Source organism: Aquarana catesbeiana, linkage group LG13, assembly GCF_042186555.1.
Source record: "Aquarana catesbeiana isolate 2022-GZ linkage group LG13, ASM4218655v1, whole genome shotgun sequence".
Classification (NCBI taxonomy): Eukaryota; Metazoa; Chordata; class Amphibia; order Anura; family Ranidae; genus Aquarana; species Aquarana catesbeiana.
The window spans coordinates 77,969,320-77,986,076 of NC_133336.1; the positions used below are offsets into that span (position 1 = coordinate 77,969,320).

The 16,757-nt window shown below is 44.1% G+C and overlaps 1 protein-coding gene across 2 annotated transcripts in view; it reads left to right on the forward strand.

Annotated features, from left to right (window-relative positions):
• LOC141117664 (prostaglandin reductase 2-like) overlaps positions 1 to 16,757 on the forward strand; it is a 57,845-nt gene that overhangs the window by 35,447 nt on the left and 5,641 nt on the right. For both annotated transcript variants that reach the window (XM_073610629.1, XM_073610630.1), the window contains exons 7-9: positions 831 to 946; positions 12,306 to 12,393; positions 14,036 to 14,075. In XM_073610629.1, the coding sequence (XP_073466730.1) occupies positions 831 to 946; positions 12,306 to 12,393; positions 14,036 to 14,075 (244 nt within the window). The remainder of the gene's footprint in view (positions 1 to 830; positions 947 to 12,305; positions 12,394 to 14,035; positions 14,076 to 16,757) is intronic.

The window sequence follows — 16,757 nt, forward strand, 5'->3', positions numbered from 1 at the left end:
TAGAACACGTGATGGTGCTCCCTGCATGTTGGGCCTCTCTATGTGGCCAGGCTGTGAAAAAGTCCCACACATGTGGTATCGTAATACTCAGGAGGAGTAGCAGAATGTATTTTGGGGTGTTATTTGTGGTATACACATGCCATGTGAGAGAAATAACCTATTACAATGACAATTTTGTGGGGAAAAAAAAAAAGAATCTTCATTTTGCAAAGAATTGTGGGAAAAAGTGACAACATCAAAAACCTCACCATGCATCTTACTAAATACCTTGGAATGTCTACTTTCAAAAAAGGGGTCATTTGGGGGGTATTTGTACTTTCCTAACTTGTTTGGGTCTCAAGAAATGAGATAGGCTGTCAGTACATCAGGTGTGATCAATTTTTTATGATTTGCACCATAGTTTTTAGACTCTCTAACTTTCACAAAGACCAAATAATATCCACTAATTTGGGTTATTTTTACCAAAGATATGTAGCAGTATAAACTGTGGCCAAAATTTATGAAGAAAAATTAAAATTACTAATTTGCAAAATTTTATCACAGAAACTAAGAAAAATGCTTTTTTTTCTAAATTTTCCATCTTTTTTCATTTATAGCGCAAAAAATAAAAATGCCAATGGTGATCAAATACCACCAAAAGAAAGCTCTATTTGTATGAAAAAAAGGACAAAAAATTAATTTGGGTACAGTATTGCATGACTGAGTAATTGTCATTCAAAGTGTGACAGCGCTGAAAGCTGAAAATTGGTCTGGGCAGGAGGGGGGTTTAAGTGCCCAGTTGTCAAGTGGTAAAGAAACACACTAAGTTTATTTATATCTGTTCTGCATAGATGAAGAAAAACAGTCACTTGGTATTATGTGGTCAGATCTCCCAGTATAACAAGAGTCCTCCTTTTACTCTCGAGCCCCAGACTGAGAACACTTTGAAAGAACGTAACATTACAAGGTAAGTGTTTCTGATTTTATTTAGGTAAGGGTATGTACTTTTTGTGTGTAGCATTGCAATTGCAGGCAGTGGCCATATTATATTATCATCTGCTTCAGTTTTTCAGTAGCTGCTTCCTAGTTTCTGTTAATAGCATGTGTTTAGTACAAGAAAAGAGAAAAACAGTTTGCAGTCTGCCACACATTTGGTAAATCTGATATTTTCCTGGAAAACTAAATGTAGTGATTTGCTTTCAAGGGAAAGTGAAGGAAAACTGCTAACTTTACAGTTGAAAAACATACAAGTGTTTTTCTTTATTATGCATGGTATTGCCTTCTAGATGGGAATTGTGGTGCTTTGCCAATCAAACAGTGGTGGCCACTCCATTAGGGGTGCAGGGGCACTGCCCTCCTATCCATGTGTCCGGCAATTTAATTTACATGCTGGGCGCCAGACGCATGGATTCCAATGGGGTTTTTTTTTTTTTTATTGAAGCATGTGATTAGAGCCAGAGGCTCTAATGGGCTTCAAGAAAGGGTGTGACAATAGCAAGACCTGTTTCCTGATTGGCCGAAAGGAGAAGCGATCCTATTGGCCTAGGAGGAGGAGGGAGGAGATGCACGGCTGCCGTGATGCCGAGTAGGAGACACAGGAGAAGCCGCTGCCCGTCGCTCAGAGGGAAGCGCAACGCCACAGATGGGGTAAGTGCCGGGCCGACTGGGGGGGAATGTGGGTAACCCGACCAGCCAAGGTGGGGGTGGGGTTGCTGTGGGTGCATTGTTTGCCGCCCCCCCCCTTAAAAAAAAACACCAGCCACCACTGCAATCAACTTTAGCTGCACCCAAACACACATCTAAAGTGCACTGCAGCACACCTGCATTATAGTTCACCCAATGTGCTGGGAGGGGGTAGGGTGCTGTGGTGCATGTTTCCCTTCTCGTTGGGTGCCAAGTGTCACATGAGAGGCCTACCCTGGGGTGAGTTCTTCTGGGCTATGCTAGGATCACATGAGGTTACCTTTGCTCTTGTGCCATTTTCATCAGTGCCTTGGACAAGGCTGAGGCTGCCATGGGAGAATACTTGACCCTAAGGCGGGCCTCTGCTTTTAGAGCTTGATGTATACCGTATACACTTGCACCATAACTGTTCTCCGGGTAACTCTGGGGTCCTCAATGTAAACTTCTCTGTAACTTGCATTTAGTAGGGACACACTGAGCCTTATCCACATCCACCTGTCCAGTGTATCACCGCTACCTCACTACCAGTAACAGTATGGGGTCCCGCCATGCACATAGCGCAGAATCCATACGTGCACTTCAATTCACTCTATCTCGCCTGGGCATAGGGGACCTCTGTGGCGAGAGTCTGCTCCTGTTGTCATTGTCACTAACTCATGACAAGGACCGGCCAATCTCACACCATGCTGTCACTTACGCAACAATGCCACTCTCAGCAGTTTTTAAATGGGCAGAGGTCTCTGAAAGGTCACTTCTGCTCTGAATGCCTTTTTACAACCCTCATTAGTTCTGGGTATCCTTTGATGGCAACTGTGTATTCTTAATGGATTTGGTTATAGTTTTACGATAGGCCTGGGCAGCAGAACCAAACATCCTGCTGTGACTCAATTAGCTGTTTACAGCACGGTACAGGCTAAAGCCTTGGTTTCTTTTTTAAATTTGATAATTTTTATTCATGGTTAAACACAGTACATCACATTACTCAGTATACAAATTTCCAAACAATAATAAAACCTCTTAATACCCGATGTGGTGTATAAGTCCACACTATAAAAAGTAAATTTCTACTCCCCCCCCCCATTGCACCATTATATATACCTTGTACCAAACTCTTTTTCTTATATATAATCACCAGAAAAAGAAGGGAAAAAATTATTGTGCTTACATATTACTACTACACCTATCTTAAGATCAACATCCTCCCTATCTTCTTCTTACTCTGTTTACTCCGTAGAGTGGGCCACCTTCATTAGCCAGGGATTCCAGATTTTTTTTAATTCTCTTAAGTTTCCTGCCCTTACAAACACTGTCCTTTCTTTCCCTATTGTTTCCGACACTTCTCTACGCCAATCAACTACCGAAGGGGGTTTCTCAGCTTGCCATCTCTTGGTTATTCCCTTTCTTGCCTGATATAGGCATCTCCGCACTGCTTTTATTTTGTCCCTCCCATTACCCAGATTCCCCCCCACCCCTAGAATACATAGCTTTGGATCTAGTTTAAGACTCAGATTGAAAAACCTATTTATATCCTCAATCACTTCCGTCCAGTAGCGGGATAGTTTAGGACATTTCCATACCATATGTAACAAATCTCCATTCATTTGACATCTAGGACACTTGGGATCTACTCTTCTCCCCCATTTAAACAGTTTTTGGGGGGTATAGTATGCCCTATGCAATAACATTAGGTGCGAAAATTTCTGAGCTGGCGAGACCGAGACCTGGTGGCCCCCCTTCAACACCTCCCTCCACTGGGCGTCCGATATTATCCCCAGGTCTCTTTCCCACTTCCCTCTACACCTAAGTTTATTTGGCCCTTCCCTGCTATTTTTAAAGATATGTTGGTAGAGTTAAGCTATTAATCCTCTTGATCCCTCAAAACTCTCTATCATCTGAGGGATGGGTGATTGGCTCGCCTTGTTCCCCAAACTGGGCCTGTAGTGCATGCCTAATTTGGATATAACTAAAATATGACTGCTTCGGGACACCAAATTCTTCTTTTAGGGAGGCAAAGGATTTCAGCATATTACCATTATATAATTGCTCTAATTTAGTTATCCCCCTTACCCCCCATGTTTTGATTTTTCCTATCTTTGTCAATTCTTGGAGATATTTGTTATCCCAAAGAGGCATACCTCCTGCTACCCCCTCCATATCTTTCAGACTTTTAATACTATTCCAAATTTTTAGCATTAGTTTAACTGTGGGAGTCCTATATACAAACGAGTTTGCCTCCAACACCTCCAGCGCCCATCTGTGGGGTGCACCTGTAGTCATTATACCTAGGTTATTATTACCCATAGGGCCACTACCTGTTCTCAGATGTTGCAATTGGGCCGCCAGAAAGTAGCAACGTGGATGCGGGACCGCCATGCCCCCCTCACCCATTGCAAACTGTAGGGTCTGTAGACTTATCCTAGGGTGCCCCCCCTCCACACAAGCCCTCTAAACAACATATCTATTTTTTTGAACCATTTACCATATATCCAAACTGGTGAGTTGTGTAAGATATACAATAGTTGGGGCATCCACAGCATTTTAACCAAGTTGCACCTTCCAGCTACCGACAATGGGAGTCCTTTCCATATATCAACCTTTTTTTTACATTTCTCCAATAATGGAGCCATGTTATTATTTAAGAAATGGTGTAAATCCCTTGTTACCTGGATTCCTAGATATTTGGTTTTCTCCACTATTTTTAATGGGGTTTCTTCCAGAATAGTACCTTGTTTGATGGGGTCTATTGGTAGCAGGACAGATTTCTCCCAATTTATGGTGAGGCCGGAGACCTCCCCAAAGTCTGAAAAGACTCCCATCACCTGTCTTAATGACCCCTCCGTATTCCCCAGGAAAATAAGGACATCATCCGCGTATAACGCGATCTTCTCCTCCCTGGTCCTTCTCCGAAATCCCTCCACCATCCTATTTTGTCTTAGCGCAGCGGCCACTGGTTCCATAGCTAAGGCAAAGATCAGGGGTGATAAAGGACACCCCTGTCTTGTGCCTCTTTCCAACTGAAACTTACTAGAGAGTACATTGTTAGTTCTGACCCTTGCTATGGGATTACTGTATAGAATTTTCACCCATCTCCTAAATGAGGGGCCAAAGCCATATACCTTCAAAACCTGCCAGATGAATCCCCATTCAAGACTATCAAAAGCCTTCCCCACATCCAACATCATGACAGCTCTAGTACCCATGTTTTCTATTGGAATCTGCAGATTCAGAAAGAGCCTCCTTATATTTTCACTTGTTGACCTCTGGGGAATAAAACCTGTTTGATCCGAATGGACTAGGCTATGGATTATTTTTTGAAGCCTAGTGGCCAGAATTTTTGCCACGATTTTTGCGTCTGAACATAATAAAGAGATAGGTCTATACGATCCGGGTTCCAAGGGATTTTTCCCCTCTTTAGGTATCATTATAATTGTGGCCTCAGTCATTGATTCGGGTAGCCTCCCTTCCTGATATGCCCACTCAAACACCCTGAGAAGTTCAGGTAGAAGTTCCCCATATTTTTTATAAATCTCTGCCGGGAGACCATCAGGACCCAGAGATTTCTGATTGGCCAGTTGTTTTGCGGTGGTTTTAACCTCTTCAAATGAAATTGGCACCTCCAGGACCTCGATATCCAGCTCCGTAAGGGAGGGCAACTCCATTTTCCTAAAGAATCTTTCCATTACCTCTCCTACCACTGGCCCCTGGGATTTATATAATTCTTCATAATATTTCTTGAATGTTTCATTAATTTTATCTGGTTGGGATGTAATCTCACCTTCCCTGATACTAATGGCGGGAATTATTGGGGGGGGCGCATCTACTTTAGCAATATGAGCTAATATCTTCCCTACTCTTTCCCCTTCTCCAAATATTATTTGTTTTTGGAATACTCTTTTACTTTCAGATTTCCTAAACATTACCTCTTTATATATTGACTGCTTATTTTCCCACCTTTGATAGCTTTCCGGGGATGGATTTTCCACAAGCTCCCTTTCTGCTACTCGGACCTCCTCCCTAGCATTCACTTCCTCAACCTTTGATGCTCTTTTTGCTCTTGAAATCTGCTGGATCAATATTCCCCTCAGATACGCTTTCAGCGCATCCCACATCACCCCTCTTGCTACTGAGTCCTCATTTAGGTCTATAAATTCTCTCAACTTAGTTATGATCTCCTTCGGGTCCTCAAGAATCTCGAGCCATACTGGGTTCAGTTTCCAAATACCCCATTGTTTTCTTATCCCGATATCCATCATAACTGTCACCGGTGAATGATCAGAGATTCCTCTTGGATGATAGGTTATACCTTTGACCAATAAAGCGGCCATATCATTACCTAAAATAAAATCTATTCTTGAAAGTGAGGAGTGGGTACTAGAATGGCACGAAAACTGTTGTACCCCGGGGTTTCTCACTCTCCACAGGTCCATCAGCCCAGCCTCTTCAAGAAACTGGCCCATTCGAATCCCACACGGACTGTGTCCCGCTTTTCCTGGGGGAAATTTATCTAATTCTTTATTTATTACAGCGTTAAAATCCCCTACTGCAATAACAGGGATCCTTGGTTTGTCAACAACAAACTCCAACAAACTATACAAAACTTCTAATTTAAAGGGTGGAGGGTTATAGATATTTGCTAATATACATTCCTGATTCCCTATCATACAGTGCAAAAAAACATATTTGCGTTTCCTGCAGACAAGCAATATCTACTCTAAGTGCGTCTAACAGATCAAATACCTGCACTCTTTTTGAGGGGGTACCCAACCCCCTAACATTCCATGAGCCAATCTTTATTCCCATTAGCTATTTGCGAGTAAGATTATCACTGCGAAAAAAAAAAAATGACCAAGTATGGGAGTATTCTCCATATTCAATAAATTGTGCCCATATTTTACTCCAAAAAAAAAAAGAGAAAAAATACCTAATTCCCTATCAAATCTACCTCAGTGCTTAATCGTAATATCAGTTATCTCATTACAAATATCATTATCCGTGTCCTTTGTGTCTTTATACAAAGTGTCATACCTTATGCTTAATGTGTTACTTGGTACCTTATATTGCATTTTAATTTTCCTATGCTCTTTACCCCCTGCCCCCCTCCCTGCCCCTCCCCCACCCCCCCACCCCTCCCATATGCTAATTTATTTACCCATCCTTCCTCCCTCCCAACCTTCCCATACCACTCTAGGTTACCCCTCCGGGCTTTTTTAATGGCCGACCCATATCCACCTACCCTTCCGTACCTCCCCCCCCCCCCACCCATCCCTCCCCCACCCCCTCTCCCTCCCTCCCCCCTTATACTCAAAAAAAAAAACCTTATTATAAACACACTCCATCTCAAACCTACTTCCATTTACCGTGTCCCCAAACCATCCCCACTCCATTTATATAAATGTTAATACAATTTAATTAATTCAAATTATGCCCAGTTAATAAATGTTAATTTTCAGCAGTATATCCCCTCTATTTCTTAGGTAATTGATCCTTCTTGTCCTCCAGCCATGCTAACGCACTAGCAGGGGACTCAAAAAACTGGCTACCCCCTAAAGCATTTATCCGTAACTTAGCCGGGTAAAGGAGGGCATATGAAACATTAAATTTCTGGAGGCTACGCTTAACCCCCAGAAACTCAGCTCTGCGTTTCTGAAGGTCCGGGGAGAAATTGGGGAATATTGATATCCTAGCATCTTTATATAAGATCTTCCCCATTTCACGAGCTTTACGTAAGAGTTATACTTTATCCTTATAGTTTAAAAATTTTACTAGAAACGGTCTTGGGGGTTTCCCGGTGGGGGGGCCTAAACGGAACTCTATGCGCCCTTTCTATAGAAAACTGCTGCGTAAATGTCTCGCCTCCAAATACCCCCAACATCCAGTTCTCCAAAAATACAATAGAGTCCGGGCCTTCACTCCCCTCAGGGACTCCCACCACTCTCACATTGTTCCTGCGAAGTCTATTTTCCATTTCATCGACTTTCCCTACAAGCTTATCGATTTTTTTCCCTCCAGATCTTTGCTTCTTGTTTCATAGGGAGCAGATCATCCTCTATTAGACTTATTCTCTTTTCCGCTTCCGTCACCCTTTCAGTTGTCATCTTAAGATCCTGACGTACTAGGGTCAGCTCCTCTTTAATGTCCTTCATTTGCTCTCCCAGTGCCCCCAAAGAGTGGTTGCATGCACTTATTGCCAAAAAGATATCTTTTAGGGAGGGTTCTCCTTCCACCGTGGAGATTGGAGCTGCCAAGGCCTCCGATTCCTTGCTGACGGCTCCTGAACTTTTCGTGGTAGGGTTCTTTGTACTGGAGATACCTATAGGCTGACCCGCATGTCCCTGGCTTTTCCTGTCTATTGCTGACTTGGTCTGAGCTTGCTGCCCTCCCTTGTTTGGGGTATGTTCCGCTGCAAGGACCAGTTTCTCTAGTTTGGCGGAAGCTGCCACCACTGCTGCTGTTGCCCCCGCCACAGTGAGATGAGGGCCTTTTTCCTTCTCCTTGTCCTTAGCTGACCGCAAGGATTGAGTTCCCATATTTTCCTGATTGGGGTGCTCATCTCCCTTTCTTCTCCCTGTCATATTGATTTTCACCGGGTTATCTTGTTCTTTTTAAACCACTTGTATACTTGTACACTTGCGCCGCCGCTGTTGATATCTTTTTAATTGCTCCTTTCCACCAGCCTGGCCGTTTACTAAATATCAAGCTTGCTCAAAGTTGCACATCAACAGTCCTGGTCTGGTATCTGGCCTCACACCCCCTCAGCAACAGATATTAGTAAGTCATACAGTGTTCTTGTATACCATATCAGGTCTCCCCCCAGAACTCACAGTCCCCCTCCTATACTGCAGTCCACTTAGGGTCCCTTAATGTACCCCTTCACAGTTCTTGTTGTTAACCCAGCAGTAAAAAGATAGGACAGCCCAAGAAGCAACAGGGGGTGTCAGCACAGTACCTCCCTTCCACACTACAGGGGGGAACTTTAATCCCAACTTTTAAACAGAGATCAAGCCTAGGGGGAGACTTCAGGGGCTTTCTTCAGGGTTCCCCCGTCAATGCTCATCAGTGCTCAGCTAACATTCCACAGCACAGTTCAAATCAGGATACGTTTACTGTGTACCTGTTACTTGCTTGCAGCAGTCTCTCTGAGGCTCCGTCTCCTCACTCACACTGGCAGCCAGACCGAGCTCTCACTCACTTTCTCATCTCTCGCGGTACTTGTGCTGCCACCGCTAAGCTCCGTGTCACTCCTCGACCCCACACCGTCCCGAACAATGTCCCGTCCGCCGCTCCAGCAGCCGCTCCAGCAGTCTCAGCAGACCAGGATTCGGGATCCCACAGAGTATACCCAGGATCGGGATAGCCCAGCAGGGGGGGACAGAAGTCCAGTGCTATCTTGCAGGTATCTTGCAGGTACAGGGTGGATCAATTAACCACAAGGCTTCTTGGGCTTCATGGAGCGGGATGGGTTCTCACACTCACTCACTCCACTCCTCTCACCTCCATCCGCTTCCGGCCACGCCCCCGATCATCTTTAGGATGAATTGGAATGAGCCTACAATCTATTCTATAGTTACCTTTTCCCCAGACAGAAGGCCTGGGAGGCAAGGGACCCTCTGACACTACATCCTCTCCAGGCAAAGTCTGGTAGGCTAAGGACCAAAAGCCTTGGTTTCTGATATGTCTCTAAGCTGAGATACTGTTTTTTCTTTAAGTGAGTCTATGAATTCAATGAAGTAAGGAAGGAGGGAGGGGTTAAGATTACTACTGCAATGTGTAACTATTCTGCCAAACTGTCATGGCTGACAAATGATTCCTGAACAAAATGCTACAGCTTTTCAGGTGTCTAGTAGGTGATATCATTACAGAGACAAACCTCTCATGGAGAGAATGTCGACAACAACTCCCTCTTGCAAGAGGCTATCTCACCTATCTCAGGCACGTGCTTATAGACAGGCCGCTGGTAGCTTCTGTTACCCTAGGTAACCCTTGTGTCTTCACACAGTACTGTACTGATCTTGTATTGATGTCTTCATACCCCAAAGTATCTTAGTGACCTGAACCATGGGATGGCGCCGGCTACTTGCAAAACACCCCTTTTAGTAACTTCAGACCAGACGGGAACAAGGTTTCAACACTTTACTTGAAAAATGCAAAAGATGTACAAAGTCCAAACTTTATTCTTTCCTACATCCCCAACCCTAACTTAGGCTACGAGCGGCCCTGGCATACCTGCAGAGGTAGAGTCCCTGTTTAATACAGAGTCTATCCATGGCATTTTTCAGCAACTGGTGTCTTTGGGGCGAACCCCAGTTGCCTGGATCAAGCTTAATAAATACTTATAGATATAAAGAACATTTTTTTAACAAGAGAGTATAGACCTTCATCCATGTGCACCCCGCAGAATGCAGTTCTGGTTGCCCTATAAGCATACAGGAAAAACTAAGAGAATACAGTTCTCTTAAGAGGGCAAAAACAGAACACTATGGTGAATGCAAACTAGCTTTATTAGTACAAAAATACATAACACATCAATAAACCTAAACCAGGGGAAGGGGGTGCAGATTAATGGCTAACACAGACCGATTAAAATAAAGACAATGTTGTAAATAGATTAAAAACATAAGGAGCCGTGGCTTCACATAACACATACACACCACAGGCACTACTTGCAGACACTAGTAGTAGAGTAGCATGGCTAGTTGAAGATAAATAGTATATTTGAAAATTCCTGATCGGAACACTGAGTTTCTATGATAAGGACTCCTAGTGGTAATAGTACTTCAATCATCAGCCATAGAAAGTGGTATAACAGGTGGGTGGGTGAAAGACTTGAGTGTACTGATCAAAGTTGATGGGAATAAGCCATTAATCTGCGCCCCCTTCCCCTGGTTTAGGTTTATTGGTGTGTTATGTATTTTTGTACTAATAAAGCTAGTCTGTATTTACCATAGTGTTGTGTTTTTGCCCTCTTAAGAGAACTTTATTCTCTTAGTTTTTCCTGGCTTTCAAAAAGAGTCACTGGGATTGGGTAAGGGGATTGGGGGGGGTGTAGAGAAGGGGAAGGCAGAGAGTGAAGGAGAGAAAAAGGAGATGAGGAGAAATAAAATATGCCTTTCATAGGCTGCCAAAACATAGCTTACCTTAAAGCCCAACTCCAGGAAAATGTAAACTTATCCCTTGCAGTGGGTCATTTTTTCATCCCACTGTAGTATATACAGGCACAGCCTACATGAGTGTGACAACTCTGCTCTTAATTCAGAAGCAGTACAGCATAATTTCCACTTCATCACAGGAAGCTGCATTAGGTGGCTTTCACTGGTATGTTCGAGAGGTATTTGTGGGACTTTGCAGGGGGTGCAAATGATAACTGTACTTGCAGATACAATTATAATTAAGTGCTGCAGCACATATTTTTTTAATGGGAGGCCATGGTTCTACTTAATTGCACATTGTGTTGTGTCAACATACATGTGTTAATGCAAAGCATAGGGTAAATGGTCTCTCTATGTTACTAGTTAAATCTTTCAAAGGAAATCTGTCCTGGATTAATTTTAAGGCATTAAGGGATAAATTGAGAGATGTGCTGTCAAATTGGGAGCAGCAGCCATGTCCATGCAGCCGATGTGTCCCAATTGACATAAATGGAACTACCTGCATAAGGCTGCGTGGAACACTTGTGCATCCCTGTACAGGCAAACACAGCTCTGGCATATGCTATAGGACACCCATGTGAATGAGGCCTTACTGCGCATCATCACTAGCAATCTGAAAATGCTAGTTGCCTGGTTACCATGCTTACTTTCTGACTTTAGTGCTTTCTGAGCCACTGACCCTTAAAGGAAAAGTATAGCTAAAGCTATTTATTTATTTATATCAGGTACTTATATTTTGGCTATACGTCTCTTGTAGGTCACAAGAGTGCAGTTAGTTCTGCACTCCTGTGATCTGTTTTCTGCTGATAGCGGGCCAAAGTCTGTTGTTGGTTGACATCACTCTGCCGGTCTAGGCTCTGAAAAGATTCAGACGAAATGGTCGGGATCCACCCAGATGCCTGGACTGGCATGTGGCTCAGCCTGAGCTAGCCATCCCTGCCCCCCTCCACAGTCTGGCGTTCCAGTGAGCACAGGTGGGCAGAGCACTGACCGACAGTCACGGCTCTCTGCTCAGAGTGGAGGGGAGCACTGAGCGATCAGCGGTGTTTGATCTCTCAATTCTCACTGCAGAGCCGGCAAGGCACAGATGAGCATCGGATTGATGCTGCATCCACCTAGGTTAGTATAAATGTTTATTTTTATTTTTTGAAAGTCCATACTTCTCTTTTAACAAATATACAAAGATGCTGCATGCTTGCTCCAGGTCAGTGAATCGGAAAATAGTGACGCGGTGAGAGAGTCAGACAACTAGCATTTGAAGGAGGTCAGCAGTGGCATCCTACATATTTCTCTCAGCATAGGATTTTTATAAGTACAATTTTTAGAGTAACTCGGCTTCCAACCCAGTGCCAATTTGATATGGCGGTGGGATGCAGTGTGGCGCATATCAACAGTTGAGAGAAGGAGCATGCTCATTGTAATGATGTGTTGGTTTTAATGCATGACAGACATGATAGAAGTATTAACTATTGATATTCTTTATTTATGTTTGTACAGAGAAATGTTTCTGCTCCTGAACTATACAAATCAATTTGAATCTGCCACTCTACAGCTCAGTGAATGGGTGAGAGCAGGAAAGCTGAAGGTATGAAAAAAACTGAAAGAGATACAGGGAGCAAATTTGAGCTAACGTTCCTCTTTAGTTCCAGCCTCACATACAGATTGTATTGACAAAAATGGAAATACCATATGTAAAAACGTAATTTCCTAAAAGCAGTATTAAACCCCCCCAAAAATTATTATATCACAGTTTACCAATCCTTAGACCTGCTGGCTGCATTGGTTTTCTTTTTTTTTTTTCCTTTATTTTCACCTGGTGATTGGTCTACTAAAGGAAAATTAAAGATAACAGGCTTTCTGCCCAAACTCAAATACAAAATATGCAGCGCTAATAATAATAATTGGGAGTTGAGTATATTTCAAAGTAGTCCAAACAAATTGCGTGCAATCGTGACAATGGTTCCGGTCATAGACACATAGTGATCCAATTCCACCACTTGATCCACCACCAATACAAGATGGACTCTTGCCAGAGTTGGAGAACTTTATTATGCACCTTAATTTTTTTTTACAGAAATGCAGGCACGGGCTGCCATTGCCCAAGCAAACACAGCCCGCAAAAAGGCATAGGTGTGAACCTAGCATAAATATGCTAGTGCATCTAACACTACTACCCTTTTCCCAGACTGAAAATGCAGCTGTTCAAAAGTGTCTAAGTAGCACTTCCAAAAGCGAAAGTTCCATTTTTGGGTGGAACTCCGCTTTAATTAACTGTGTGATCTTAGTGGTTAGCTTTTTTTTTGGGGGGGGGGGGGGTAATTGATCTTAATACAATGCTATTTGTACTGTAATAGGCAGCATGGAGGGGGGTTAATGTGTTGCCATTGGTCACTGATGCATTAGTGACCAGTGGCAGTTAATTAACCCCTTTGTGCTGCATTAGTGGCAGTGGCACCAGTGGCAGTGTTATTTAACCCCTTTATGCTGCAGCACAAATGGGTTAAATAACTGTCACTAATACATCACTGACCAATGGCAATGTAGGCTCTTTAACATGTGATCAGCTGTGTCCAATCACCGCTGATTACATGTAAACAAATGCTGGTTATCTGCATTTCCTTTCCTCAGCACTATCAGTGTCTGAGGAAAGGAAAGTGAATAAGTGGCTTTCCTGTGACAGGGGCACATTTACACTGAAAATCAGTACCCTGATTACCAGTACAGCCCCATCAGTGCCACCTCATCAGTGCAGCTTCATCAGTTCTGCCTATCAGTGCAGTCTCAACAGTGCCCATCAGTGCAGCTTCATCAGAGCCCAGTGTATTAATTTGGGATTATGTGTCTTTTTGTATGTCTGTCAGTGTGTTAATTTGGGATTCTTTATGTGTGTCTGCCAGTGTGTTAATTTTGGTATTCTGTGTGTGTCTGCAAGTGTGTTAATATGGGATTATATGTGTGTCTACCAGAGTGTTAATTTGGGACTCTTTGTGTGAGTCTACCAGTGTGTTCTTTTGGAATTATGTGTGTGTCTGCAAGTGTATATACAGTATTTTGGAATTATTTGTGTGTGTGTCTGCCACTGTGCTAATTTGGGATTATGACCCCTCCCCCCCCAAAAAAATAGCCCCCTCAAAAACATGGCTGTTGTTTTTGCTAAGGGGGGCATGGACCTAAAATCTGGAGTGCAGCTCCACTTTAATGTTTTCTCTTTTTTATCTCCTGGACAGGCTAAGGAAACTATTGTTCATGGATTAGAGAACACAGCAGGTAAGGATATAATGCAGACCTTATTTTAAAGTTGACCTAAGATTCCAAGACTATTTTATTTTTATGGTATAGGCATGACTGGTGTAAGGCTGATTTGTTAGCTGCCTTAACCCAACAACCCCCCACTAACCAAACACCATGATTATTCTTTCCTTACCAATGAAACACGACACACTGTCTGGATTAAATGGCCACTAAAGGCCCCTTTATTAAATCCAAAACAACATTATATAAAATAACTTTTTCTTTAAATATATATATATATACATATACATATATATATATATATATATAAAACAAATATATGTATAAAACAATATTTATAACCAAAGCATGTTACTGCTATGTCTGAGGTTCCTGAAAGAAGGTACCACTATCTCATCGGCTGACCACCAACACCACTACAGCATCCTGGCCACTAGCCGCGAAGGATACAGCTCAGTGACAACTGCTTACCACCTTCTTGCACCTTCAGCTCGATGACCGATAGTCCAACTTACCATATGGGGAAGGTACCCATACCAAGATAGGACCCAACCCTTACCACACCATATATTACACATATATATCTATACCACCACCATTCCAACCTTCAGGAACCAGAGACCCCTGCCACAGCCGCCCACCAGTGACTCCTCACGCGTAGGCGACCCGCCTCAGCCGCAAGGCCCGTTGTAATCCATCCTGGAGCCCCAGGAACCACATATCTATTCCTACTGCGGAAAGATGAACTCTGTCCGCCCTTAGGTAAAGGTCAACGTCTTTTTGTAACTCGCAATGGCGCACCACCAGCCCCCCATTGCGGACTACAAACTTTGCCACCGCTTTATTAACTTCTATCCTGGCTTTGTTCACACGTTACACTGACCGTGCCCTCCGCCAAGCCACCCGCCCAACAATATCTGACCAGACAATTACCGTGTCCGAGAAGAGCACCCTGATACAGAGGAAGTCCCATTTTACATCTCTGATGAGCTCCCTGGAGGCCCTAAGGCACAGGTCATTGCCCCCAACATGTAGCATGAGCACATCCAGAGGTCTATCCAGACGAGCATAATGCTGGATACCCTGGACCACAGCATCCCTGGGATCCCTATCCACCGAATCATAGCCTCTGCCCGGGAAAAACCCAACTGCCTTCCCTCTGGCCTGACCAATGCCCTTTTTGCCCCCCAGTGCACATAAGAATGGCCCATGATCCACATCAGACACACGGGGCCTGTAAAAGAAAGAAAGGAGACATATACCCAGGGAACAGGCACCACATACCCTTCATGCACATACCCCGGAAAGACATCCGCCATAAAACAACATAAAACACAACAACAAAGGGACAAGCTCCCCCCCCCCCACACACACAGGAGGTGAGGACGAACATTTAACCTAAACCGATTAGACTCCCAACGCCCCATCCGCTGCAGGATTTGATCGCTCAAACCCCATCGCGATGCTTCTGTCGCCGCCCCAATGCGAAATTATAGGGACGAATAATCCGCCACAGAGAAACCCCCCACTTCCAAACATTTCTTGAACACCGCCAGGAATTAATACCTGGACAGTGGCAACCCCTTTTCGTGAATCAAGAAAGCACCCACCCCAGAAGGCCGTAAAAACGACCACTCCCGGATGATCTTAACCGGGCATAACTCCAAGCCCGGAACACTTCCCAGTACTACCCTGGTCCCTTTGCCCAACGGATGCGTCTTTGACTTGCAAATGAGCAACGTCACTGAATCAACCCCCATTGCCACGTCCGAGACGCCTAACCCTCCAGCCACCGACTTAGCTGGGCTTACCAATTCGCCCACCCTCAATGCCCCAAAAAAGGCCATCACAAACGCCGTCTTAAACAGTTGAACTTCAAAGGAAGAAAAACACACCTGTGGTAACACTGCCGTCAAAACCTCTAACATCCCCAATGACACCGGCCGCCTAGAATCAGGTTTCGCCCTACCCTTCCTGTAACCCCGTAGCACCTTTCGTACAATTAAATTCTTAGTCACGTCTTCCACACCACCCAATTTGAACATAAAAGCCAACCCAGCCATCTTGCTATTCAAAGAAGCCACTGACACTCCCTCCTCGCAATTCCTACCAAGAAAATAAAGCAATGCATGGAGCCTGTCCTCAGTGCCCTAACAACCCCCAATGCTACTCACCAACTCGTACCACTCACGCCAAACCCGCTCGTATGACCTCCAAGTGGATTCCGCTACCGACCGTCTTACCAACGCCATCACGGTACCATTACAAGGTCCCATAAACAAGCGGGACACGGAACCCCAATCCGCTCCACCTCCGGAGTCAACTGACGGAATTTGTCCCACTGCAAATGAGAGAGTGCATCATCCACTTCATTCTCAACACCTGGTATATGAACAGCACAGATAACAATGTTCAAAATAAGACACCGCAGTGCCAAATGTCACAACAAACGCACCACTGGCAACAAAGACGATGTCAGTGAGTTGATTGCCTGAACTGCCCCCAGGTTATCACAATGAAAACGAACCCTCCGGTCCCTGAACTCCGCCCCCCAAAGCTCCACTGCCAACACAATAGGGAACAATTCCAACAATATCAAATTCCTTATCAACTGGGACCCCGCCAATGGCTCTGGCCACCGCTCCACACACCACCACCCTTTAAAGAATGCTGCGAATCCCACGGACCCCGCAGCAT